Source organism: Lytechinus variegatus, chromosome 9 (assembly GCF_018143015.1).
Source record: "Lytechinus variegatus isolate NC3 chromosome 9, Lvar_3.0, whole genome shotgun sequence".
Classification (NCBI taxonomy): domain Eukaryota; kingdom Metazoa; phylum Echinodermata; class Echinoidea; order Temnopleuroida; family Toxopneustidae; genus Lytechinus; species Lytechinus variegatus.
The window spans coordinates 16602864-16630698 of NC_054748.1; the positions used below are offsets into that span (position 1 = coordinate 16602864).

General features: G+C 39.0%; 1 protein-coding gene across 1 annotated transcript; it reads left to right on the plus strand.

The window, feature by feature from the left end:
* The first annotated feature begins 1749 nt into the window (after nucleotides 1–1749).
* On the plus strand, nucleotides 1750–26319 carry LOC121421078 (PHD and RING finger domain-containing protein 1-like). The gene is made up of 15 exons (XM_041615690.1): nucleotides 1750–1889; nucleotides 3894–4058; nucleotides 5397–5537; nucleotides 5967–6065; nucleotides 7342–7556; nucleotides 8651–8791; nucleotides 10266–10413; nucleotides 10961–11118; nucleotides 13400–13612; nucleotides 14745–14962; nucleotides 16364–16426; nucleotides 17606–17751; nucleotides 19783–23855; nucleotides 24308–24436; nucleotides 25276–26319. Exons 2-15 carry the CDS (start codon nucleotides 3905–3907, stop codon nucleotides 25543–25545), a joined length of 6168 nt encoding a protein of 2055 aa, XP_041471624.1. The 5' UTR covers nucleotides 1750–1889; nucleotides 3894–3904; the 3' UTR covers nucleotides 25546–26319.
* The last annotated feature ends 1516 nt before the right edge of the window (nucleotides 26320–27835 follow it).

Consider the following 27835-nt stretch of genomic DNA (forward strand, 5'->3'; position numbering starts at 1 on the left):
GGGGGCACCTGGGGGGGCAAACCAAATCTCAGGGGGGGGGCACGTGCCTGTCTTCGCTCAACCCCAGGCCCCCCCCCCCCCGTAGCTACGCCACTGGAGCTGGTTTCCAGTCACACACCGTATAAGCGGTCATTCAAAACATACATTTGGCAAAGGCTCTTCACTTGCTTGCATCGTGTGATTGAAACGTCAAATTTAAATGATACGAAACTGAGACTTGTAATCGATAAGTTCCGAATAATCCATTCTGTTTATTGTCATTTGTGTATTTACATTGTGTGTTTCAAACGAGAATTGTTTAGTCGTATGGCAACATGCATAAAATTTGGTTCTTTTTTCCCCAAAATGCACAGTAAATTGTTACAAACTACAGAAAAAACGACATCATCTTCTGGTAATCAACCTTTTCCCTCGTATTATTTTCAAATCATCTTCAATAATCCAGTCATTCTGCACAACCTCAAAGTAATATAATGCTTCTTAAGGGGATTATCATCATTAATACAATTTTGCTCCTTGATAATTCGTTGGAATGATTGCTTCGGCGAAACTTAGTTGGGGCGCCCTGGATAATATGCCTCTGAATCTACTGACCAGAAAGTGTAAAAGTTAGTTTACATTAAATACAAATATGTCTGACCTATACATTTCAGTGAAAACGTACATGACCAAGGCAGAATGATAATGCTGCGCACGTGGCGCCCGATATAGGGCTTCATCTTTGAGTGAAGAATAATCTCGGGGATAGACATTATCATTCGCATCGTTGACACTTTCTCTTTCGATCTGTTACTTACAATTTACATGTATTTGCCATAGACGGACAAACGCATGTTACAAAAAACAAAATTTCGGGAAAAATGATATCCAATCCAACATCTTCACACTGGTCACTGCACTGCAACTCCCGATTACAAGTGGTGCAACTTTCCAACCAATCGACTTGCGCGCCCTGGAATTCCGGAATTTACATATTGCAATACAGTATGACAGAGGTGCATTTGTGCGAACACAAAGGCCACGAGCGTAAGTTAAAATATAGTTTTGACTAGATCTAGCCCTTGAAATTGACTACATTGTACCAATCCAGTAAATATAACCATCCAAAAAAAAAAAAAAAAAATCCGGCGAAAATAGGGGGGGCGCGCGCCCGGGGCGCCCCCCTCTGGATCCGCCACTGTAAGTACTTTGCTTTATAAAAACTCAGGGAGATGCCAATAACAAAAGGAAAAGGACCTGGTGATGGCTTCGCCTAAATATACAAAAATTAAATTGATTGATTGATAACATCAATATACCACATGTGGGGATCGAGCGTGCGATGTAAGCACTGATGGGTGTTTTAGGGGATGATCGACAGACACATATTTTGATCTCTGTGATCGAGGCTTTTTTATTTTTTTCATGTTAGGGAGGGGGGGTCAGTGCATGGGTTATGAGTCCAATTAAATTATGGGGCCAGACATATGGTGTAGAGGGCAAACATTACTTTTTGGAAAATCCTGGATCCGCCCACGCGTGTACTAAATTAGATCAATAATGCAAGGAGAGTAAAATCAAACGACCTAAAAACAAGCAAGTCTTTGAAAGATGATTGAGTCAGAGTGGGGGGGGGGGGGGGGTGGCTTTTCTTGTCTAGACGATGACAACCCCCCGCCCTCGCCTCACTGTGAGTCGATAAGAATGTTCTACTATCTTCAAGTAATAGCATCGTGAATGCATGCCATGCATGAGAAATCAAAGGTGGAAATAGTGCACCACTCTCAGAGCCGAATGTATGATGGGATACATGTAAATGGTGAAAATGGCGACGCTCTGTGCGATCTAAAATATCTCAGCTTTATTACCTTAACAATGGAATCAAATTGAATTTCATCGTTTGGAGATGGGTAATTATGAGCTTATATTATTGATTTCGGGAATATGGTAAATTTAAAGAATCTATGCCCTATTAATCTTAATATTATATTTTGAGTTTGACGTTCCTTGTGTTAGCGCGAGCCTGACGCCGAGGCCGATCGCGAACAGACCGGTCAGACGACGGGCGAATTCCGGTTTGACTTTGAATGAAGGGGGTAGGAGGACGGGATGTGCATGGCCATGGCAGTGGGCCTGTCTTAGAACCTACAAAAATAATTTGTGATCAAATGTAAACATGATAAATTTCTTTTAAATTGCACTAGAAATTTTGGGCCAAATTTTGTTGATTATGTTCCTTACAAAAAAATACAAAAATCTCTTGTGGGAGTCTTGAATTAAAAATTTGAGAGATAAAAAAAATCTTTTGCCCATCTGTGTGTGTGTTGACTTTTGGAATTGATCCAATTATAACAAATCCTCGTTCTCGGTAAGTCATTTTTGTCTGAATAGGAATATGAAAAAGGGAGGAAGGAAAATTTAAAAAAATGTGAAGAAGAGCACAAATTGGAAGAGGCTGATGTTGAAAACTGAAGAAAGGAGCAGGATCAGGAAGTAGATGAGGAGGACGAAGTTGAGAAGGAAAAACAAGAAGAAGAAAAAATGTATATCGTATACTAATTAATTAACTCCTGTTTCGGTACCTCAGGTGATGGTTTGTTTACCTGTAGACAAAGCTAGACAAGATCAGTAGAGGCGCACGGCCAATATGGGAGACTCTCTCCAATAAGGGAGACAATCTCCCATATTGGAGACTTGCTTTGCAAAAGGACAAAAGAAACAACACCAACAAAAGCATGATTTTTTCCACCCAAACTTTTGTCCCACTGAGGTCAGAAGCCCATTTGTTTTGTGTGTGGATGACAACAAAAATCCTTATAAAAACAAAAGTAGACGGTGAATTTTCAAAGTAGACGGTGAAAAGGGGTAATATTTCATGAGGAATCTGCTTATCACATTTTTATCTGCCGCCAAGGTAATCCTTTTTAAGCAAATGTAAACAAAGAAAATTGGTCTCCCAAACTGGAGACTGTCTCTGAAATTGGATACCCAAATTCTTTATAAAAGTCTCTGATATTGGAGATAATCTCTCTCATGGGAGACAGTCTCCAATATTGGCCGTGCGCCTCTACTGAAGATGGGGGGCATTTCACAAAGATTTAAGTATGACTTAGAGATCTGACCAATGCGGCCATGCCTTTTACACCGCACTTAACTAGAAATTTAGACATATCATGTACGCATCAGCAGTTAAATGCGGCTTAAGTCATACCAAAATCTTTGTGAAACAACCCCCTAGTCTGCATGGTATTAAGTTCATGCATTGGAATAGTGCCTTTTCGTTACATTGGTACAGCACATAGCACAAGTAGCACATCCTAGATAGGAAGACAAGATAGACCTGGAAACTTTACAGGAACAACAGTATTTTTCCAATAGATGCCGTATAAAGATATAGATCTATAGGGAAATGGGTGAGCTGCCTCACCCTCTTTGATTACTGCTAACCACTGCTGCTTCCACTTTTGATGAGACAAAGAAAACTTGTGAATGAAAATTATCTTAGTGCGGAAGATATTGATCATCGTGGTAGTATAGAATCAATAAAGAAAATAATCTATTGTCTCATGATGTGGTAAACTGAAATTAACTTCTTCTGAATATACAGTAATCGTCTTACCATTTTCTTGAAAGATGTGATTTAAAATACAAAAAAGATTATTCCAGGCATAGTTAACTTCGTCACTTCATCAGCTGGTGGGTGTTTCATAAAGCTGTTTGTAAGTTTAGAGCGTCTTTAAGAACGGTTGGTGATCTATTCTTGTGGTAAGTGGCATATTGAATTGGGGATGGTTTAGCATGTAAGAAAGGATCACCAGTCATTCTTAAAGGCGCTCTTGATTTACCAACAGCTTTATAAAATGGTCACCTGGAAGATGAGTTATTATTTTTTGTCCTTATTTATCTCTTTCTAGAATTGTAAGGAATGGCGGATAACTTGAGAGGAGGTGGTCCCTTTGCCTTGTGTTCCCTTCATTCTGCTGCAGTTGAAATACATGCTAATTTAGATCCTGCATTGGGTGCATACCAGAGACCTATTCTTGCCAGGCATTTAACGTTGGATGCTGCAAAGATGGAAAGTAAGTTATGGCCATCTAATAGCTGTATAGATAGTTTTCTATGATATGATGATGACAAGTTATCAAATCTGACAACTTTCCTGTTAATTGCTTCATGGAATAATCTGTGAGAAAATCTTAGGAATATAACAACATATGAAAAGTTTAGAGACTTTAAAACACATTCATTGTATTGTTAGTTTTGATACATTTTGTTGTGCAAAGTATGTCTATTTCCCTTATAAGTATTCATATTTCCATCCTCTTAACCACTTAGAGGCAATTTGCGAATTTGCGGTATATAATTATATAATTGTTATTATTTTTCATTTAGCATTTTGTAGACAATTAAGAACCCAGTGCTCTCCTCTCCATTCCACTGGTTAAAAGAGCTTTGTAGAGACATGCAATTTTCCCTAATGTATTTTGCACTATACAAAATGTTTCATTGATTATGATGATGATGTTGATGACGATGATGATGATGATGATGTTGATGGTGATGATGGTGATGATGATGATGATGATGGATGATATTATGATGATGATGATGATGATGGATGATGATAATTATGAGGATGATGGATGATGATGATGATAATGAGGATGATGATGATGATGATGATGGATGATGATGATGGATGATGATGATCTTAATGATGATGATGGATGATGATGTTGAGAATGATGATGAGCAGCATTTCTGTAGTGCATTTTAACAGTGAAAAACATTCAAAGATGTCAACTCCCATAATAATGATGCTATGTATGAATGTGAACATGCTTGTATCAAAGTTTTAAACCTTACCAACATGCTTTATTGTGCAGTAAAATGAATCTTGATGGTATTTCATGAAGCTCTTTTTAATTTACTCAATGGCTGGAACATTTCCTTGGGTGCTACATGTACGTCGGCTAGCTACATGGGGATCTTTAGCACAAGAAATGGTCATGCATCATTGTTGAATTAAGGTGTACATATAATAGCGGGCCCATTCAGAGAAAAAATTTCGGAACTGAAGTGGCTACCATGGGTAAATAATACCATCATCATTGTCATCATCATTGTCATCAACATCATCATCCATCATCATCATCATCCATCATCATCATCATCACCACCACCATCATCATCACCATCATCATCATTATGATCATCATCATAATCATCATCATCCATCACCATCATCAACATCATCATCATCATCTTTGTCATCATCCTCATTATCATCTTTGTCATCATCATTATCATTATTATTTTCACAAACAGCTGTATGAAACACCCCCTGGCATCCACACCATTTCACCATTTGACATAAAGATGTATGTTCTCATTGATGTCTTTTCTATCTTTTCTAGCAAATAATAATCATGATGAGGAGGGGTTGAAGCAATCTATTGGAGACGTTGAGAAATCAATGGAGTTTGATAAACGTAGTGAGGATGACAGTGATGACGAAGAGGTCTGGGAGTCAGTCAGTGAACTTGCCAGTGATGAAGGTTTGTATGGTTACATAAATACAGAAGCAGCTTCTGCTGGATTAGACACAACATTTCAGATTTGCCCCACCATTGTGCACCAACAGTATTGCCCATGCAACCTGACTGGATTCGCCACTGCTCAGGAATTGCTTTAAGAGCTCAAGATGGACAAAAAAATAAACAACTTTTTTTCTTCAAAATTTCTTTCATTTTTATACACTGTACTTCTTTTGCTGTGATGTAGATTTACATATTTTTCTGGCTCACTGTCAGTGGGCCAGTGGCTAAGTAGATTTTTTTGGTAAAACATACATGTATATCTATATAGGATATTGCGTCTTTTTTGTGTCGATAAAGTTGAAATCTAGAGACATTTCTACTCATTTAATTAGTAACTGTTTCATTAAAATATTTTTTTTCATTCTTGTATTCCTATTATTCCCTCAGAATATGTAACTGATGACGGTGAAGAAGAGGAAGAAGGAAGAGAGGGAGAATTTGAGGAGGATGAAGAAGAAGAAGATGATGAAGATGATGATGATGAAGGTAAAGTTCTGTTTTGGTCCCGGTCAATGCATGGGCATCAACAAATTATTTAGTTGTTTTGAAGGACAAGTCCATCCCAAGTTGATTTGAATAAAAGGAGAAAAATCCAACAAGCATGACACTGAAAATGTCATCAAAATTGGATGTTAAATAAGAAAGTTATAACATTTAAAGTTTCGCTTAATTTTACAAAACAGTTTTATTCACATGCTGGTTGGTATGCAAATTGGCAGGCTGATGACGTCACCCACTCACTATTTCGTTCGTATTTTTTACGTGAAAAATGAAAAATTCTAATTTTCTCCTCATCCTCAAGTGAGACAAAATTGTATTCCTCCCTGAACATGTGGAATTACTATTATTTTAACACTTATGGATAGGTCAAGTTGGTCCTTATTGTCAAATCTGTAAATAATGAAATATTGTATAATTCAAACAATAAAAACAAAAGAAATATTGTGTGAAGGACATAATTGACTCTCTCATTTGCATATCGCTGAGTTGGCCACTTAATTGTTTTGTTGAAAATAAGCGAAATTTAGAAATGTCATAACTTTCTTATTTTTCATCGATTTCGATGCAATTTCCAGCATTGTTTGTTTGATTTTTCTCTATCGATTCAATCAACAATTTTCTGGGGTGGACTCGACCTTTAACCATTGAGCCACAGGCCACCATATTTGTATACAACCTTGCGTAGAGATATGGTGCTAAAGTGTACATACACATGTAGCTCGCGGCAAGGGGCGAAGGTGTAACTTCATGTACGGTGGCGTACCTTTGGGAACTACCGTAAAATTAGAGGCCAATATATTCAGGCTTTAACAATTAATCTCTGTGAAATTGATGAAGAGGAGGATGACGATGATGAGCAAGATGACGACGAGGAAGAGTAGATCTCAAAAGACAATGTGATGGATGACAGCACTTTGTGTCATAGTTCAGGATATAGTTCAATTCTTTAAATCATCAATCGCTTTGAAATAGATGGAAAAGAGCATGTCGATGATGATGAAGAGGAGCATGTCGATGATGATGAAGAGGAGAGGGAAAGAGACAATGGGATGATGATGACACTTTATGTCATAGTTAAATATATCAATTAATTCTTTTAAATTCGTGAATCTCTTTGAAATCGATGAAGACGAGGATGTCAATGATGAGAACGATGACGACAATGAGGAGGAGATCGAGGAAGATAATGATGCTACTTTATGTTATACATGTAGTTCAATTTATAGTTTACTTCTTTTACTCCTGAAACTCTTTGATATAGATGAAGAAGAGGATGATGATGAGGAGGACGATGATGACCAGGAGGAGGAGGAGGTCGAAGAAGGCAATGGGATGGACGATGGCACCGTATCCAGTGGAGATGAGGGAGGAGAGAAGTGTGCCATATGCCTTTGTTCGTTCAACAATCAAGAGGTCGGCTCACCTGAAAGCTGCGATCATACATTCTGCTTTGAGTGCATCTATGAATGGTCAAAGGTGAGTTCTTACCAGGACCCCATCGTACACAGCGATACAAGTAATCCAATCAATCTCAACTCTATGGAAATCCATCAACATCATAATTTTTTTCAATAGGAAAGGTGCACAATGTCCTTTGTAAGGAAACAGAAACATGCTTAATTTTCAAGGTAATGATGAATAAACAAATATACACCAGGGGGGTGTTTCACAAAGATTTAAGTATGACTTAGAGTCGCACTTAAATGTCTAGTTGCGCGCAGTATAAAAGGCATGACAGCATTGGTCAGATCATGCCAAGAGGACGCGCACTACTGCGTATTGATCAATAAGATTGCGCGTTGCATATCATGTACTCGTCGACATTTAAGTGCGACCTAAGTCATACTTAAATCTTTGTGAAACACCCCCCATATCTAGAAAACATAGAGATGGCTTTTCTTAGTTGTGGTTGATCGTTGAAAATTTGGTACTACAAAGATTGATAACTTGAAAACTATGCTTGGTTTGTTAATTTCTCAGAAATTAAATTTGATACATATTTTTTTTGTATTTATGCAATAACACTTGGTTGGTCATTTTATTGGATTCTTTACAAACTCATTTTGGATTATTTAGCACAAAGGCATGTATCTTTAATATACAACCCCAGGAATGTGCTGTAATCTGATTCGTCCAAATCAGATCACATGATATTCAGCGAATTGCACTATGGCATCCAATATGCTCTATCCTGCACTCTGACGTCATACCAAATGTACTATGTTGCATTCTGAGGTCATCCCATATGCACTATCCTGCACTCTGGTGTCAGAGCGCAGGATAGTGCGAGGTCCGAAATTATCTAGAATTTAGATCAAATATAGAATTTGAGACAACTCAGTAACATTGGGGAGGGGGGGGGGTGTTTAAAACAAACAATGCACGCATTCTTGTGCATGGAGGACCTAAATAATGAGCTCTGCTCGACTCGCCAATGGATATACCGCACTTGGTCCTGTGGACCTCGGTGCGGTATATCCATTGGCTCTTCTCGCACATCGTTCATTATTTGGCCCTGCATGCACGCGCTTACGTGCATTATTTGTGTATTAATTCTTTTTCTTCTTCAGAATGTGACAACGTGTCCAGTTGACCGTAGTGTGTTCACACTCATCCTAGTTCGAAATACTTTCCATGGGGAGATTGTCAGACAGATGGAAGTCAAAGCTCAAGAAGCCCTGGATGAAGACCAAGATCCAACATACTGTGAGGTATGGTATATATTGTAATGCCTCCCCACTTTCACATTCAATGCAAGGTGCGATTTGTTCAATAATTGTTTAGTATCAGAGAGTGTAGTATGCACCAGGTGGGTGTTTCATAAAGCTGTTCGTAAGTTAAGAGCGACTTTAAGAACGACTGGTGATCCTTTCATGCGGTAAGTGGTATATTGTATTGGTGATGGTGTAGCGCGTAAGAAAGGTTCACCAGTCGTTCTTAAAGTCGCTCTTATCTTACGAACAGCTTTATGAAACGGCCCCCAGGCTTGAAAGGGGGAGTGAACTGTGTGTGGTCTCATTGACTGTGTGTTATCAATACATAGTCTTAAAATATACATTTTCAGATATCTAATACTACAGAGAATAAATTGACCTATAATTGTATTTGTATTGACAAACTAAAATGTTTTGAGAGGAAAAGTAATTAATTTGCTACTTGGTAACATAATTATTGCGGTATGAATGTATTGAGTAGTTAATTGAAATTGTTATCATTCAAGTTGGTCTATATTACTAGACTACACTAATATTATTGGTCAGGAAACTGGCCAGGTATGAGTAGTTGAAGACTCGAGATGGTGCTATAGGTTCGTATCTGCTTTAATATCATCATTATGTATTTGGCATTTGAAACAGTATAGAATGTTTACACAAAGTACAACAGATTTACAGAATTAAAAAAGGCATCCCTTGCTCCCTTTTATTGCCGAATGAAATAATAATAATAGTCCTGAAGTTGCCTGGAAGAAAAAAAATCCTGTATCCTATATTCCGATGACTCAAGGTTAGGCAGTGAGGGAAGCGTTTTACATGCATATTATTATAGATGTGAAGAAAATAAATAAAAGAACTGGAAATAACAACTCACCATTGCGAAGTTTCGCCAATAACTAATTAGCTTCATCTAGCGAAAGACAAAAATGATGACGGGGAGGCCCGTTTAAAGATAAATGAAAGTAGTTGCAGTAAACACTGATTACACGAGAAAGTGTGTGAAACCAAGCTTAATTGTCACTATATCATCGAGGATCTAGAGCTGGTACAGTTACATAAACTGAACTTTGTGAAATCTTGAAATCTATGCTGAAAAATGTTCACACTGAAGATCAGCAACACAGATAAGCACACGTGGGACAGTATTGTTATTGCTTTGAATGTCGGCCCGACGCTTGACCCGAATCCTGTACTTATTTGCTAATTTCATAGCAATTACAAATTTCTTCCAGAATCTTTTGGCACATATTTATTATTTATACAGACACTTTGATGGTAATTTCATTGGATTCTGTACAAACTCATTTTGAAATCTTTACCACAACTGGAATTTATCTTTAATGTTTGATATTGCGCAGATTCTGTGTGCCATGGACAGTGCGCGAAAGACCTTGGAATCTGAACACGATTGGATGAATGAGAAAAATTTACATCAGTTTGTTATAAATAAGTATTGGTGTTTTTTTTATAGGTCTGTGGAGAATGTGATCGAGAGGATCGTCTGCTTCTCTGTGATGAGTGTGATGCTGGATACCATTGTGAATGCCTCACCCCGCCACTCGTTCACATCCCTATTGAAGAATGGTATTGTCCAAATTGTGCAACACCTGACCATGAAGGTGAGTTGATTGGGGTCTTTCATTTTAGATTTGAGGGGGGGGGGAGTTATATACATCATCAGCAGGGTGAGTTCTAAGGAGACTTCTCACCCCTCCACTTGTTCACATCCCTGTTGAAGAATGGTTTTGTCCAAATTGTGCAACACCTGACCACGAATGTGAGTTGATTGAGGTCTTGGGGGGGGGTGTTATCTACACCATTAGGTTGTGGGTTTTAACCCTATTTTAACTGGGCTTTTCAGACCGCGGGGGGGGGGTTCAAATTGGTGTGATTGTTGTTTTTCAGCAGATATTTCATGATTTCACAAAGTTCAGTTTATGTGACTGTCCCAGATCTAGATTTAGGATGTTATAGTGACAATTAATCCTCATTTAACATAATCTCATCAAGCCAGTGTTTACTTTTTCAATCTTTCATATTGTAAAAGTATTTGTAATTCGGCTCTGTGCTTCGATGGAAGTTTTTATCTAAATAAACCATTTTGAATTGAATTGAATTACTGCAACTACATGTACTGTACTTTCTTTTATCTTTAATCTTGTGCAGATGAGAGCAGTGAAGAGGAGTATATTTCTAACTTGCGTCGTCCTGTGAGGAGGGTTAGGGAGCATGCACGTGCCATTGCTAGGACACAGGTAGCAGAGAGAGTCCTGTCGAGGGTTCGCCAAGCGAGGGAGCTGCGACGCATCGATGAGCAAGAACAGGTCAGACTAGACAACAACAATAATAATGTGGTTATTATAATGCTGCTAATACATACATTGTATATAAGCACATACAGGTTTATTATTACCTGGTCATCGGATTCAATCAAACATTTCTGCACACAAAGCATGCACATCCGTCACTCCCTGGGGAGTATTCCAGCCAGTCACTATGTAAGGCACACACAGTATACAAATAGCGAATAGACATGAGTGCGATGGTGCGAGATTTCGCATTCGGTGAAAGAAAGAAACGCTCTATTCAACGAGGCTAACGCCTCGTTGAATAGAGCATCTTTCTTTCACCTCATGCGAAATCTCGCACCATTGCACGAATAAGAATATTTGCTATTTGTGTTGTACAAAGCCTCGGAATCTACCAAAAATATGAAAAAAACAAGAGTTTTTCCCTCCAGTAATCTATGAAAAGGAAGCAAAAATATTGAAAGCGAAAAGCAAAATCCCACAAGTGCACGTGATCTTGGACAGCATTGCGCATTTAGCCAGCAGGCTGTACACGCATTGTCACCTTATTCAATGAAATCGTATTGTGACGTCACCTCCTACAGCCATGCAATGGTACATTTTGGATGGTACGTCTTGTGTGCAACGGTACGAATGTGTGACATTCAGCCTCCCATTTGATCGCATACAACAAGCTAGGTAGGCGTTGTACAATACTGGACAAACTACAATGACTTTCATATCCTACCAAGTATAGTGAGTGATTGTATTACCGACCGGCCTTGTATTACCGAACGCGCGCATCAAATGCGTCAGAAAATAATCAAATACGCTCAAACCTTTGCAACTTCCTTCCAAAGGGAACTTAATAGAAAAATGATGAAAAATTATCAAAAACACAATTTCGAAGTCTTTATATCCTCAAAACAATAAAATATGGTCAAAATAGATCATGAGTGACTTTGTTGTTTTCCCAACTTTTCCCATAGAAAACACACGTTCGGTAATACGATACCTTTTCAAGTGACCAAAATATTTCACTTGCGGAAGAGGGGTCCGATTAGAAGCTGATGTCGTAAAAATGAAAAACAGTTTCGGCAAAATTTTTTTTTTTTTTGTAGGTATTTGTGTATTTATGGTGAAAGTTTGGTGAATTTTATTGGAATAATGTGTTTGATATGAGCAAATTCATGAAAAGTGTTCGGTAATACGATCCACTACCATACCAATTTAGCATCGGGTTGGATATTGACAAAGTGTGGATTGGCCCCTTGCCAAAGGACACTAGGCCGCAGTGGATTTTAAAGGTCAAGTCCACCTCAGAAAAATGTTGATTTGAATCAATAGAGAAAAATCCGACAAGCACAATGCTGAAAATCTCATCCAAATCGGATGTAAAATAAGAAAGCTATGACATTTCAAAGTTTCGCTTATTTTCAACAAAATAGTTGTATGAACGAGCCAGTTACATCCAAATGAGAGAGTCGATGATGTCACTCACTCACTATTTCTTTTGTTTTTTATTGTTTGAATTATACAATATTTCAACATTTACGAATTTGATGATTAGGACCTCCTTGCCTGAAGTACAAAATGTTAAAATAATGAAATTCCACGTGTACAGGGAGGAATGAAACTTCATTTCACATGACAATGACGAGAAAATCAAAATATTTCACATTTCATATAATAAAATACGAAAGAAATAGTGAATGAGTGATGTCATCAGTTCCCTCATTTGCATACCGACTGAGATGTGCATATAACTGTTTTGTGAAATGAAGTGAAACTTCAAAATGTCATAACTTTCTTATTTTACATCCGATTTTGATGAAATTTTCAGTGTTATGCTTATTGAATTTTTCTCTTTTTATTCAAATCAAGTTTTTGTTGGAGTGGACTTGTCCTTTAAACACATGATCCTATTATTATAAGGCGAGAGCCAGAACTACTACACTGCGGGTCTTCCAACTTTTCAACTATTGAAACTAAATCTTAATATGCTGTGAGGGCATGATTTAGGGGTTTTTAGAATTCTAACTCATTATTTTTATTATATGAACACCTTCTTTAAAGCCATGTTTTTCTTCAACTCTTCTCTACCGAGTTATCTAGTGATGTTATTTAACAGACTCTGTGCTTCAAACATCTTTTGTTTATGCTTAGTTCTTACCGTGTTTTCTTATTTGTAAACAACGCTATTGTCACTTTGAGTATCATTTTACATGGCGAAATAAATAAAATGAAAACAAACAAGTATCTCCATTACGATGGTAGAGGTTTAAATATTTTCTTTGTCCTTACAAACCATTCACAGACTGGTGCTGCTAGCACAAGTGCTCCGAGGGTACCCAAAGCACGGAGGAAAACGGTACGCAAACGAAAGACCACCAAGCGCAAGACCACCAAACGCAAGCGCAAGACAACCAAAAGGAAGACAACCACGAGAAAGAAGAGGAAGTCCACGACAACCACAACGGCCTCCGGGACCAAGAAGAAGCGTAGGAAAACCAGACGCAAGAAACGAAAGGTGAGGCCACTTTGATAGGCATCGTGGTTTATTTTGTCACAATACTTCACAGTACTTCTTTCAATTTTATATTCCACTCACTAAGAATTTTGCTCTAGGACTCATCTAAAGTAAATCAAACATGTTTACGCTTTACGCATCATCCCTCCCCCTGTCTTCAGTCTGTATAAGCCAGTTCGTAGTTCCTTTCTGCGCATGATCAAAAGATTCTAAGCATGATCGGAGGAAGGTCATTTGTACTAAAGTGACATGGTGGTTTAAAATCTAATGAGATAAGCACCAACTTTGATGTCTTGATTATTCATATATTCTTTTTAATTGTGGTTTTGATATACATCGACAATAAACAACAATGCGTCCACGAACGAGTGGTATTTCACAGTTTGCCAAGTACATTGTGCAACATATATACATTCAAAGTAGGAATGCAACAAATACCTTCATAAAGTGTTCATTGGTGTGCTATTCTAGTCACCTGGTCTATTCGATTTCTTCATCCTGCTTTGTAAGGCAAGCTTACGTAAAATCTTGCTTTGAAATCTGCCTATCGTAATGAAGAAATGAAAGGTTATTTGACCAAATTTGTCCATGAGTAACTACGAACTGGTCTATTACTTTGTATGATGGTATTCGATTGCAGCATGTGAAAGGCCAATGGCCTCTGAATGCTTCCCCACATTCTTTGTATATGTCTTTTTTTGATATATATATTTGAATCTATTTGTTTTTACAACAATTGGAAATAAATGAATGAAACATCGTTGGCGGTGATGGAACTTTCATGTTCCGCTGGTCACTTCGGCCGGTAATGTAATACGAACACATTATGAATGATTTTGACTACATACTAAATAGTAGGTCATTGCCACTTTTTATGTTCCATCTTTCACCATCACAGTGACGGTTGCACAAGATCTAGATGCGCGCACGCAGATGCAGATTTATGCACGCACTAGCAATAAATCTTTACGAAAATAAAAGTGCATTGGTCCTCAATTGTTTCACTGTGAAGGCAAATTCCCTTTTGAGGTCTGTTCTATTCTGTATTCTGTTCTATTTCGTTTTGAGAAAATTACCACAGTCAGGTTGGCGTTTATGTTGAATTTCTACAATGGTACATGTTATGATTTAGGTTCGGAGGACCTCTGTTGGAGCTCGTACTGCCCGGCCCTCGGTAGCCAAGACTATACGTCGCAGGATAGCTGGTAAACTGAACCTGGTCAAACCTAAGGTTGGGTCCATGATGCCTGACATCAAACAAAAAGGAGAGCACAGCTTGCTGTTGAAGCGGCATGAGATCGGCGTCGCTTCCCTGTCCCTCACTGGAAGCGAGCATCTCTTTGACCCAAGGTAAGTTAGACTGTATGGCCCAGGTTTAATTTAAACTGTGGCTTAAAGTTGTGGTAACTACGGATAGCCAATTGTGACATGAATATCGAGCAATAGAAGTTCAATATATCAGCTAATTTGACTCTCCAATCATTCTTAACTGTCGGGCAAATAGTAATGAGATAATTGTCTTCACCATTAAAGAATTGGGAAAGATCCCAGTAAACATAAGAACTATGTAATTTAAGAAAAAATGTTCGGACATTTTTGGCTTTCCATAATTTTAGCACAAAGTTAGACCATGGTCTATGTTAAATCCTACTTCAGAATACGTACTTATGTGTATATTGTAACATGGCAGTGGCAGCATCATCAAAATCAAATCTTAACCAAGGTTAAGTTTGTGAAAAGCATGAACTTTGATACGGGGAAAAAATACATTGGCCCCCCGTATTCTGAAGTCGGGTTTAACTTAGACTCGGGTTTAAAGTTGTGGTTTAAGTGTGGCGAGCCAATTGTCACATAAATCACCAACAGTAGAGACATCATACTTCAGCTCATTTGGCTCTTAAATCATTCTTAATTGTCTAGGAAGTATAAAAAAAGTATTGGCTTCACCATCGATGAATCAGGAAAGAGCACAGTAAACATAAGAAACATACAACTTAATAACAAATTTGATACGTTTGCCCCTGAATCGCTAAAAAAGTCCTGGAAAAAATAAAAATAGAGCCCTGGAAACCCCCATTCACTGTAATGTTAAAGGGGAAGTTCACCCTGACAAAAAGTTTATTGTAAAAATAGCAGAAAAAATAATAAAATATATTGCCGAAGGTTTGAGGAAAATTCATCAAATAATTAAAAAGTAATTAGAATTTCAATTATTTGTGATGTCATATGCGAGCAGCATTTCTACATAGCGAATGGTAAAAAAATCAATGAAATGTCATTTACTCAGAAAATTGAAAATAGTTTTCACTGTAACTTTTGTATATCAATAGACAAATCATTTCACACACGATCATGAAAAGAAAACAAAATCAAGTCATCAGGAACCATACAAAATTTGAAATTCATACATTTTATATTATATAACACATGGGGCAGCTGCTCGTTTATGACGTCACAAATCCAAAATTTTGAACTCTAATAACTTTCTTACTCTTTAACAGATTTTCCTCAAACCTTCACCAATATTTTTTACTATTTTTTCTGCTATTTTTACAACAAAGATTTCTTCAGGGTGAACTTCCCCTTTAAAGATTTTGACATATTGTAGCTTTACATAAGGACCTATATTTCATGAAACTTGGACAGAAATATAGTCAAGTATGATTGATCATTTGACATGAGTTTTTCTCTGTTTCTTCTCATTCTCTATCCCTCTGTCTCTGTTTCTCTCTATCTCTTTCACCATTACAGTGGCTATGATGAATCTCCTGTGATTAGAGGACCCGGTGCTCAGAGTGCCCCAACTCCAGCAAGGTAAGACAACTTCAATTATAGCTAAGTTTGGATTCTGGTGGGTATTTCATAAAGCTGTTTGTAAGTTAAAAGTGACTTTAAGAATGACTTGTGATCCTTTCTTATGGCAAATGGTATATTCATTAGCAATGGTTTCTCGCGTTAGAAAGGATCACCAGTCGTTCTTAAAGTTACTCTTAACTTACAAACAACTTTATGAAACGGCCCCCTGGTATAGAAATGAAATGGTTGGAAGCTGAAGCAATCTAAAAGTGTTTATCATTCATCAGAGTGGTATTTAGGACAAAAAGCAAGTCAAAATGATGCAGATTTGCTTGAAATTGTATTCATTGCAATATAACGACATGCTTTTCCAGGCGTAGCTTACACAGGAAACAATATGTGGGACCACACTATTAATGGATGGGCATTTATCAGTAATCTTCATTTGCTCATTACTCTGTAAATTTCATTAAAAAATGTTCATGTCAGATATCATTTATTTATGATTTTATAATTCTGGAACTCTTGTTCAATTCTAACAACACTTTATTTTCTGTTGCTATCAGTACCTGAGTTTACATGTATGTTTAACTATATCAGGAAAAAAAATACATGGGGTCTTGGGATGGTTTTGCACCTAAATACTGAAAACAGCCCTGGAAACTTGAATAAGTGCCCTGGGAAATCCCCATTCATTTGCAATGTAGAGTTTATCCTATATTGTAGATTTAATAATAATTATATACTAATTTGTATGGTGCAGAAATTATGTGCATGTATTCTTCTGCGCTGTTATCGAGAGCTTCTGAAATGCTTGGAAAAAATTAGGAAAGGGAAAGAAAAAAAAAGATATGGAAATTAATGGAATAGGTTTTAAGTTTGAATGTATCTACTGATGGGGAGGGTTTATTACTTGTGGTAAGCCATTCCATAGTTTTGGGGGTTGCTCAGGCGAAAGCACGATCTCCCATAGCTTTCTTTGTATTATTAATGGGGATGTGAAGGAGCAAGTTATCGTTAGAACTGCACAGGTTGTGTGTCTGTGAACTTTGCTGTGTAAAAGCTCAGAAATGTACTAGGAGCTTGACCTTGTATATAGTAAAAAAAATCTAGGCATTCGTAAAAAAAGTAGCCCTCGAAAATAAAAGAATAATTATTTTTTGCATGAACTGAATATGTATTGTGTATTTTTCGCAGACCCTCTACCTCTAGCGCATGTACCAGCAGCGGGCCGTTGGACCTACTAGGCAGTATTATGCAAGGTCAGAACATTCTACACATGAAGAGTGAGAACATCACCATTCATAAAGATGGCACACTAAGTTCAGCAAAGAAGAAACCAGGTGAGAATGTTGAGCGTAATAAATTATGATATTGGTAATGTATTTTGCAATCGTATCCAACTCATTAGTTGCTCACGGCACTCTTAATAATGATAATATGCAACATTTATATAGCGCTTAATACAACTGTTTCTAAGCATTGCATACTTTAAACCACAGCCTTTGCACGGCTACCCTGATCGGGCGCATCAAGCATTCAAGGAATTCCATTCTACCTTGTACCCATTTACTACACCTGGGTCAAGAGTGGCAAATGTAGATAAATGCCTCGCCAAAGGACGCTAGTGCTGCAGTAGGATTTGAACCCCGGACCTTGTGGTTCACAATCTGGAGACTCATCCACTGAGCCACAACGCCCCTACAACTCTTACACTACACTCTTATATTGGTTCCTTGAATTTGCTTCGGCGACAGTTGCTCCGCTCTAAATTCCACACACTTATCGAATGACCAACTTCAACCCTTGGTTTAACACTATACCCTACCCTATTGCAACCCTAACCCTACATCTGAAAAGAAATTATGCGTGGAGCAATTTTTGTGTCACCCTTATATTGCTCCGGTCTATTAGGCTTCTGATTTCAATGCTCACAGCTTTTTGAGAATTTACTTTTTTGGCCAGTACCCATTTACCTCACCAGGGGGGTGTTTCACAAAGATTTGAGTATGACCTAAAGTCGCACTTAAATGTCTTGTTGCGCGCGGTATAAAAGGAATGACAGCATTGGTCAGATCATGCCAAGAGGACACGCTCTACTGCGTATTGATAAGATTGCGCGTTGCATATCACGTACGCGTCAACATTTAAGTGCGACCTAAGTCATACTTAAAAATCTTTGTGAAACACCCCCCTGGGGTGGGTGGAGAATAGTGTAGTGCAAATAATAAAGATGTTTATGATAATAGGCATTTTATAGCTCCATCTATTATCCTATTCTCAGGCACACTCAAGCAAAATTGAAATGACATATTGGATGAACTTCATGGTGTCAACTGCCATGAACAGATAATGTTAGAAAAAAATAAGGGACCCATTTTACAAAGGCTTGTTATAATCACAGATGCAAATTTTTTATAACAAATTTACTGTCAGCCAGTCAGCTTAAAGGATTTCAATACCTTTTAGCTGTTATTTATTGCAAACTTGTTAATATGACATCTTTTATGAATTAGGGTCCTGGTTTTGAGTTAGATTTGGTAGTCTCTAATGATGATTGATTTGTAAAATTTATTGTACAGCTTGAGGGTTGCTCAGTATAAAGCAACAACACACAACCTGCATAAATGCATTTGCCATTGCTTATTTTTTAAGTTCAGATATTATGAATTTTATTAGTACTGTCATTACGATTATTGATATTGTTATTATGATAATAATAATCATATTCCGCATTTATATCACGCTTAATACATCGGAACGATGTCTCTAAGTGCTTTACAGACATATTATTACCCCGGTCATTGGATCCTTGCATGCCCGCATACAATGTAAGCACCTTCTCGACTCTCTGGGGAGCATTCCAACAAGAGTTCCAAGACTCAATTGCTAGGCATACTACATATAGGCTTTCACATCCTACCGGGTACCCATTTAACACCTGGGTGGAGAGTGGCAAAGTGTGGATTAACGCCTTGCCAAAGGGCGCTAGGCCATGGTGGGATTCGAACACACGACCCTCTGATTACGAGGCGAGAGTCAGAACCGCTACACCATGACGCTTCTATTATATGAAATGGATATATGTTAATCGGGAGAGATCTCCGCTTCCACATCACATTCAACTGGCCATATATACATATTTTAGATACATTACCTAGGATTTTATGCTTTTCCTAAATTAAAAAGGTTGATGTGATAAAAGTTTTAAATTCTATAAAAATAGGTATATTTATTACCCCTGAATTTTTATAGAAATCAACGACTATATGACTATTGTGCATCAGTAAATGAATACATATATGTTTAAGAGTGAATAAAAAATTATTAAAATTTGTGTGTCGTATCATTTTCTTTCATTTCTCCTTATGCAGATGAGAAGTCGACTGCTAAGAGATCTCCAAAGAAGACAGCTCATAGATCCTCAACTTCATCCACTACTAGTCATAAATACAACTCAGAGAAAGAAAGCTCCAAACCTGTGACAGATGTGACCTCTCAGCGTCGAAGGTCATCTGAAGGTCATGCTCAAGGTCACGGCCAAGGTCAAAAGACTTCTGATACTTGGAGAAGCGGGATGCAGTCGTTGAGCGGGGAAGCATCGCAAAATATTCACCATGGTATTAAAGACGATGATTTGGAGCCTGTACTTATGGATATTGATGATGACGATGATGACGATAGAGATTTGAATTTCATGAGCAAGGGGAAGGAGTCGTTTATAGGCAGCAGTGTTGGTAGGATGCAACAAAGTCATGGCACGAACAGCCACTCAGAATCCTTGAGAACTAAAGCAGATTGTCAAGTGGATGAGTCGTGCTTGCAGAATATACCTCTTCAGCCAAATGAAGGACAGGAGAGCCAGGGCATGGATGATAATGGAAATGATGAAAGCGATGGTGACGTTGGTTACCATGGTAACAGCGATGACCAGGAGGGTGATGGAGGATACGAGCAGGATGGCGGGGAGGAGGATCAGGGCGATCAGGAGGAGAATCCAATCAACAATAACAATAATAATGATGGAGAAGAGGATGGTGGAGATGGAGATGATGGTGATGAAGGCGAGGATGGTGATGGAGATGAAGGGGAAGGAGGAGACGATGAAGAGGAGGAGGAGGAGGCAGCGGAGGAAGAGGCAGAGGAGGAGGCGGCAGAGGAGGAGGCAGAAGGAGAAGAAGCGGAAGCGGAAGATGCACCTCTTGATGCTGAGGAGGATCAAGAACTCTACGCTGATCTTGAGTATACAGACAAAAAGAATGACGGACAGACGGAAGAAGAGGACCGTCCTGCCAGAGAGGTAGCAGAAGAGGAGGTGAACATAAAGAATGCTGCACCAGATGACGAGGTAGTCAGTCAACAAATAGAAGATGCTGGCAATCAGGATGATGGCTGTGAGGATGAAAATGAAAAAGGGGAGGAAAGTGAGGAAGAGCAGTTAGCAGAAGAGCAAGAAGAGGAAGAGGGTGATGTTGAAGAGGGTGATGTTGAAGAGGAGCAGGAAGTGGATGAAGAGGAGGAGGAGGAGGAAGAAGTTGAGGAGGAAAAACAAGGAGAAGAAGAACAACATAATGAGGAGTTTAAAAATATCGTTGATCAGGAGGAAACTGAAGAAGGAAATGCAGGAGAGGATGAGGGAGAAGAAGCAGAAAAAGTGGAAGAAGAACAAAAAGGAGATGATGACGATGAAGAAGAAGAGGATGGAGAAGCAGAAGAGATAGGTGATGGACAAGAGGAGTCAACCGTTACTGCAGAGAAAAGCAGTGATAGGACTAGTTCTAGACCTTTGATTGGTGAACTGGAATGTGAGGATATTTCTGATGAAGACAATGTTCCGGAAGATGACGGGCAACAAGGAAGTGAATCCGATGAAGAAGGTATGATCATAGAGACAAGCGATGGCCGCGTGATTGAAGCCAAGCCAAAAGCTAAGGACTCCAGGAAAGAGCAGAGGACAGAACCTGTAGAGAGTCATCAAACTCCTGTAGAGGAGACAGAGTCTGCTGTGAAACATGGTGCATCATCCGCAGAGGAAGGTGAAGTGAAAACAGACGATGAATCAAAGAAGGGGAAGAAAGCGCGTGGGAAACGGAAGCGCAAGAAACGCAACCGGGATAAACGGAACGTTGTTGTGGATCCTCGCAAGTCCATCTCGCTGCATCCGCAGTTGCCAGCCGACAGGTTGCCAACGCGTGGTGACGAGCCTTCGGGGCGCAGGGAAGGCAGTCGCGAAGCTTTTGGTGACCTTCGACAGGTTATTCAGGTTAAGCGAGACACGCCATACACTGCTGAAGAACTCAGGAGATATCATGAAGAATGCTGGGAGGAGTACAACCGTCGACGGGATGAGAGGAGGGTAGAACGTGTGGGCACTGCTTGGGACCAGTATACCTATGATCAGTATGCGTACTATGAAGCTTGGAGGAGTATGGGTGGCGAGTTTGCCACTGGGAGACCTTGGGGTTTACATGTACAGCGTGATCGATCCCCCATCTATGACCGCAGGAAAAATGGGGAACCGCAAGCGTTTGATCCCCGACTTGAAACGCAAAGACAAAGCGCGAGGAAGGACAATGAAAGAGGGAAGGAGGAGGGATCGCGGAAATCCAGTGAAAAAAAGACGAAGTCTGAGAGTGATAAAGGTCGTAAGGATCAACCAACTAAAAAAGAAAGCAGTAGATCACAGAAGGATGATAAAGACAAAGTAAAGAAAGAAAAGACTAAGAGTAAAGGACATATTCATGAAAATTCTGCTCGTGATAAAAATGGTAGGGAGCGAGATGGTGGGGAAAAGGACAAGAAGTCTCGTGACAAAGAAAAGGAAAAGGACAGAGTTAGTCGCAATAAGCATGGACATGATAGAGATAAAGATCAAAGCAGGCAAAAGGAAAGAGAAAGGAGCCGGGATAGAGATCGAAGTAGGAAGGATCGTGAGCATCGAAGTAGAGAAAGGGATAAACACAGAAGTCGCGACAGAGAGCGTAGTCGGGATCGGGGTCGTGAGCGGAGTAGAGATAAGCACCATAAAAGAGGTAGCGAACGTGAACATAGTAGGAGCAAAGAGGATCATAGTCGAAGCAGGCACAGGTCGCGGAGTCGGGATCGTGAAAGGAGTCGGAAGCGAGATAGGAGCAGTGAAAGCGACCGTGTTTCATCAAAAGACAGAAGGAGAGATAGGTCGAGGGATAGGGGCCGAGATAGAAGTCGCGAAAAGGCAGCACATCGAGATCATGATAAGTCTAAAGATAGGGAAAGGACTAGGGAAATTGTCAAAAAGACTGAGGAAAGAAAGTCGATATCCTCTGTTAAAGTCCCTCAGAGAAAGGAACGTGGTAAGGTTACCGTTGATGCTTCTGGAGTTCGTAAAATTTTGTTAGGAGAGAAAGCCAAGCCAAAGGAGCCTAAAAAGGTTGTTGAGAAACCTATACCAGTAACTGCTAAAGTGGAGAAAGTTAAAGTCAAGAAGGTCAAGAAAGAGAAGACAGGAGCCGAGGGCAAAGTGGAAAAGAAAGGAAAGAAAACAAAGTTGAAGGGCGAGAAGAAGGTAACTAAAGGTAAAAAGAAGAAGGTAGTTTCTAAGCGACCGCTGTCTTTCGATGTGGATGAAATTTCAACACCAACCAAAAAGAAAAAGGCTCCGGCTCCTGTTGAGCAAGCACAGAAGGCTGAAGACATTGTTCTAAAGCCACCAAGTCCTTTGAAATTTGATGATGATGATGCCGATGACATGATGCCTGTGCCTTCTACCACACGTAGCGGGTCCTGCAGTCCCGACCTTTACATTGATATCGCTGCTCCTGACAGCGATCTATCAAGGACAGTCACAGAGCCTTCGAAGCCGCTGCCAAAGCCCAAATCACCAACGGATGTTGCAGTTGCTGATAGCAGTCATCTTGAGACAGATATGTACGATCCATTCAACCCAACTGCATCTCCTCCATCAGGTATCAAGTCTCCATCACCAATCGTATCGGAAGCGTCGCCTCTCCATGATACCGCCACGTCTTCATCCGTGGAGGTGTTCAAACGGGCTGCAACCCCTCCTCCGGAAGTGCCTCCGAACCCGACATCCACCACGGACGTCTCCAGCTCGGACATGGCCACCAACCCACCTCAGCAGGGCATGACCAACGAAGACCGTCTCATGCTGGCATCCCAAGCCAGTCAACAGATTACCAAGATCCTCAACCAGCTGGCTACCGTTCCTGTCGCCAAGCCGAGAGTCTCGCCGGAGTCGCCCATCGAGCAAACCATGTCTTCAGCTTCCATCGAGCTTGGGCTTTCCCCGGAGCACGTGGGTGGGTCGAGCATCTCTGTAAGCTCCCTCGGATCGGAGAAGAACTACAAAGTGGATCCGATTATTCCGCAGGACAATATTGGAGATGTGCAGGAGGATGACATAGAGATGTCTGCTGTTGACCTTTACAACAAGAACAGTAGAGACAGGGTGAGTAACATATGTAACCTGCCACCTTAAAACCAATACTATGTCACCCAAAATGGGTTGCGAGATATTCCAAATGTTTGAAAAGTGCATTCTAAGCTATAAAATGGTATATGACTTGTCAAAACTGGTCAAAAGTAAACCTGTCGAGTACTTCATTGAATGCAGAAGAAATTCAGCGAGAGCTTTAAAAGAAAGGCGCCAAAGAAGAAAAAAGGTTTGAAGTTTTGGTTCACTCTAGAATGAGATATGCAAAGCAGTCTGGCAAAATAGTGTGAAATCAAATTATCAACTTCAAATGTTGGCTGTATGAGGAAGAATAAGTACACATTCTAAATATCAGTTTAGCGGTTTCTGTTATATAGATTTAGAGCCTATTTCTAATTTCCTGCATCAATGAGCGTAGTTAAGTTGTATAATACATTTACTCTCATTCCTATATTTTTTTCCTCCAGTATTTGAAGAAGCTCTATCATCAAGAGAGGGTCGTTGAGGAAGTGAAGTTAGCCATCAAACCTCACTATCAACGTAAGGTCATCAATAAAGAAGATTATAAAGAGATCCTCAGAAAATCTGTCAATCAGGTAATTACTTCCATTACATTGATTATTTGTTCTCACTTTATGATGATAATGGTGATAGTAAAAATGAAAATAGAAATGGTGACGATGAAGGTGATAATAGTAATAATGAAAATGATGATGGTGAGGATGATGGTGATGATGATAATAGTGATGATGATGATGATAGTGATGATGAGGATGATGATAGTGATGATCATGATGAGGATGATGATAGTGATGATGAGGATGATAGTGATGATGATGATAGTGATCATGATGAGGATGATGATAGTGATGATGATGAGGATGATGATAGTGATGAGGATGAGGATAGTGATGGTGATGAGGATGAGGATGATGATAGTGATCATGATGATGATGATGATAGTGATGATGATGAGGGTTAGGATGATTGTAAGGATGAGGATGATGAAGGTGATATTGATGATGATTAGGATGATGACAATATGAACAACAATGATGTTTTAATTTCTAGAGCTTGTGCTCCATCCAAAGAAGCCCATGGCACCAGCTTAGCAACATTTCTCTACTATATAAACAACCAACAAATATACACAAATCTCTACAAATTATTCTGTTTCCACTTGGAATATTTCGTACCAAACAAGGTCTAGAATAGTTGTAGCATAAAACAAATGATTCATTGTTCCCATTAATTCATTATACGATCTTACCGCTCCTGTTGAGGCTCCATTCAATCCATGCACACTCGGACCAGCAGCTCTGTGCAAAGGGTTGGACATGGTGTCAACTCTTAATTAGATGTTTCATGTAATGAATAAAAATTCAGATTGAAAACTTTGAACTTTGAACCTTGACTGATCCATTTTCCCTATCAGGTTTGCCATAGCAAGACTGGAGAGATCAACCCAGTCAAGATCCGCCGCCTCATCGACGGCTACGTCAAGAAAGTCCAGCACAAGAACAAGAAACCTGGCGACAAACTGGGCAAGTTAAGTGGAGGGTCCGCGGGAAAGACGACCTTCAAGTCATCCTCGAAGGGATCGAGCAAAAGCTCTAGCAAGAGCGGCAGCAAGACCACCAGGGAGCCGGCTAGCGCTTCCAAGCTGATCGAAAAAGGGAGAAGTCTTGGGCTGAAGTCGAAGTAAAAACAGTTTTACAAATTCAAAATAGTGGCAGTAGTAACTTTGGCCAGTGCTTCGAGGATGGTTAGGGAGGAAAAATGTCTTGGGCTCGAGTCAGAGTAAAAAAAAATTAAGTCATAAAAGTTCACAATAGTGGTGATAAAACTATCGGTTTGTTGCTTTGAGGATGATCGAAAAGGAAGAAGTCTTGAGCTCAAGTCAAAGTAAAAAAAACGATTTACTAATTCACAAAATTATTGGTCAGTGCTTTGAGAGGATGATTGAGGCTTTGGACTCAAAGTCAAAATAAAAAGGTATTCATAATTGTAAAATTGCCAAGTACTTTTTATTGACTGCTTCTGATACCGGCCCCTATTCAGAGTGACCTGGTTATTTTGCATCGTCCTTTCCGCTATGTGTACATTGAAAGGCATTTAATTAGAAATTTGGGTTGAAGACATTTTCTTTTTTACTGTTCCGTCAACATTAAGGGGGCCTCTTCATAAAAGATGTACATGTACGATCATTTTAACTTTGCACTTAAGGTTACTACCATGGTAACGGGGACCAGCAGCCAATCACAGTCAAGGATTCGATGGTAATTAACAGAATGGAAAAGCTACCACCATCTCAAGTATTTGTGAAACAGGCCCCTGTTCATTTGGACCTATTTCTGACATCTTGCCTTGTGGACCAGTGAATTGAACCCTAACTTGTTACATTTTGTCATTGAGAGCACTTTATATTGATCAATGGCTAATGTCATGCTGCCTTGGCAGACAATGTTAAAGGTAAAAGAAAGTAGTTGCAGCAAACGATTATTTCATGAGAAAGTCTTTTAAATCAAGGCCAAAATGCCACCATGTTATCATAGATCTAGTTCTGGTAAAATGAAATAAACTTATATTTGTGAAATCATGAAATCTTAGCTGAAAACCAAACATTCTGATGATCACTTACACAAAAAGGCATATGTGGGACTGTGTATTAATATTTCTATTTTGAAAAATACCCAACATTTTATAGAATTTCTTTTTATTTTGCTCATTTCTCGGCAATTACTCTTTTTTTTCTTGAGTCATTTGGCACATATTTTTTTATTTTTACATACAGACACTTTGGTGGTCATTTTATTAGATTGAACTAATTTCTAGATCGTAACCACAACTGGTATTTATCTTTAATCATGAATGAAAAACATGGGCGCTGTTTCACAAAAAAAAATCATAGCCAGAAAAATGCTACAAAACCATGACAAGATTTGCTAGTATCAAATACTTTGATTTTAGAGGTTTGTAAAAGAAATAGAAATTAATGATCGATAACCAGGGTTTCGTAACACAAAGATTAGTGATCAATCATACGCTTGACTTTCACGAATGCAATCAATCACAAAAAAGTTCTACGATGATTGCTAGGCTTTGTGCAAAGGGGGCAATACCTGCCATGACTTGCTGTATAAAGTGCTCTGTTGAATGTGAATGATATGTCATCAATGATATACACAGCAAAGTAATATATCCATAGTGCGATTAATCAACCAAGATTGTCTTTAAATGAGAAAAGAGTGTAGGTTAGGATTTGAAGAGTTCTCACAGTCGTACCAGCTATTCGGAATGTAGAGAAAAAATCTTGATTTTTTCCAATTTGGTGGGCTTGTTTTGATCTAAAATTACTATTTTGCTTCAAGATTTTGACTAAATACTCATTGCTATGGTGCAGATGAAGCTAGAGTTATAATTTCTGTTTGTAGTAACTCCCGTTGGAACTTGGCAGGACAGCATTTTGCTGGTAAATGCCAAGCTGGTATATAACCAATATAATGACTAGAGTTATAATAAGATAATGATAATAATTGTGTCTTGCGAGTACATTAAATCTAGATAAGGGTGCTATATCAGTGCTTTAATATTCCAGTTTTGGAGGTTTTGTGTGCCCTTTTTAGTTTTCCTGTTTGTGCTATATTATAAACATGTGCCCTGTAGGAAAATGGCCTTTTGCTGAAAAGATATCAATATATAAGGCCTGTCGTGCCATTGTGTAACACCATATACTACAAAAGCACTTTCAGTGGAGTCTAGGCCTCTGCACACCTTACAACTGGTCCACGATCCAATTTTGGAACAGATTGCATTTTGCTCATTTTCTGAAAATGTGAATGAAAAGTCTCTTTATTTGAGGTTCAAATTAGCCGTCAGAATACTGATATGAACATTTGGGAGGATTGCAAGCATTTATTTGGAGTAAAGTCAAATTGGTTTCTAATAGTAGCCCATAGTACGGTTGCTGTGATGTCTTTACAACGAGATAGCTA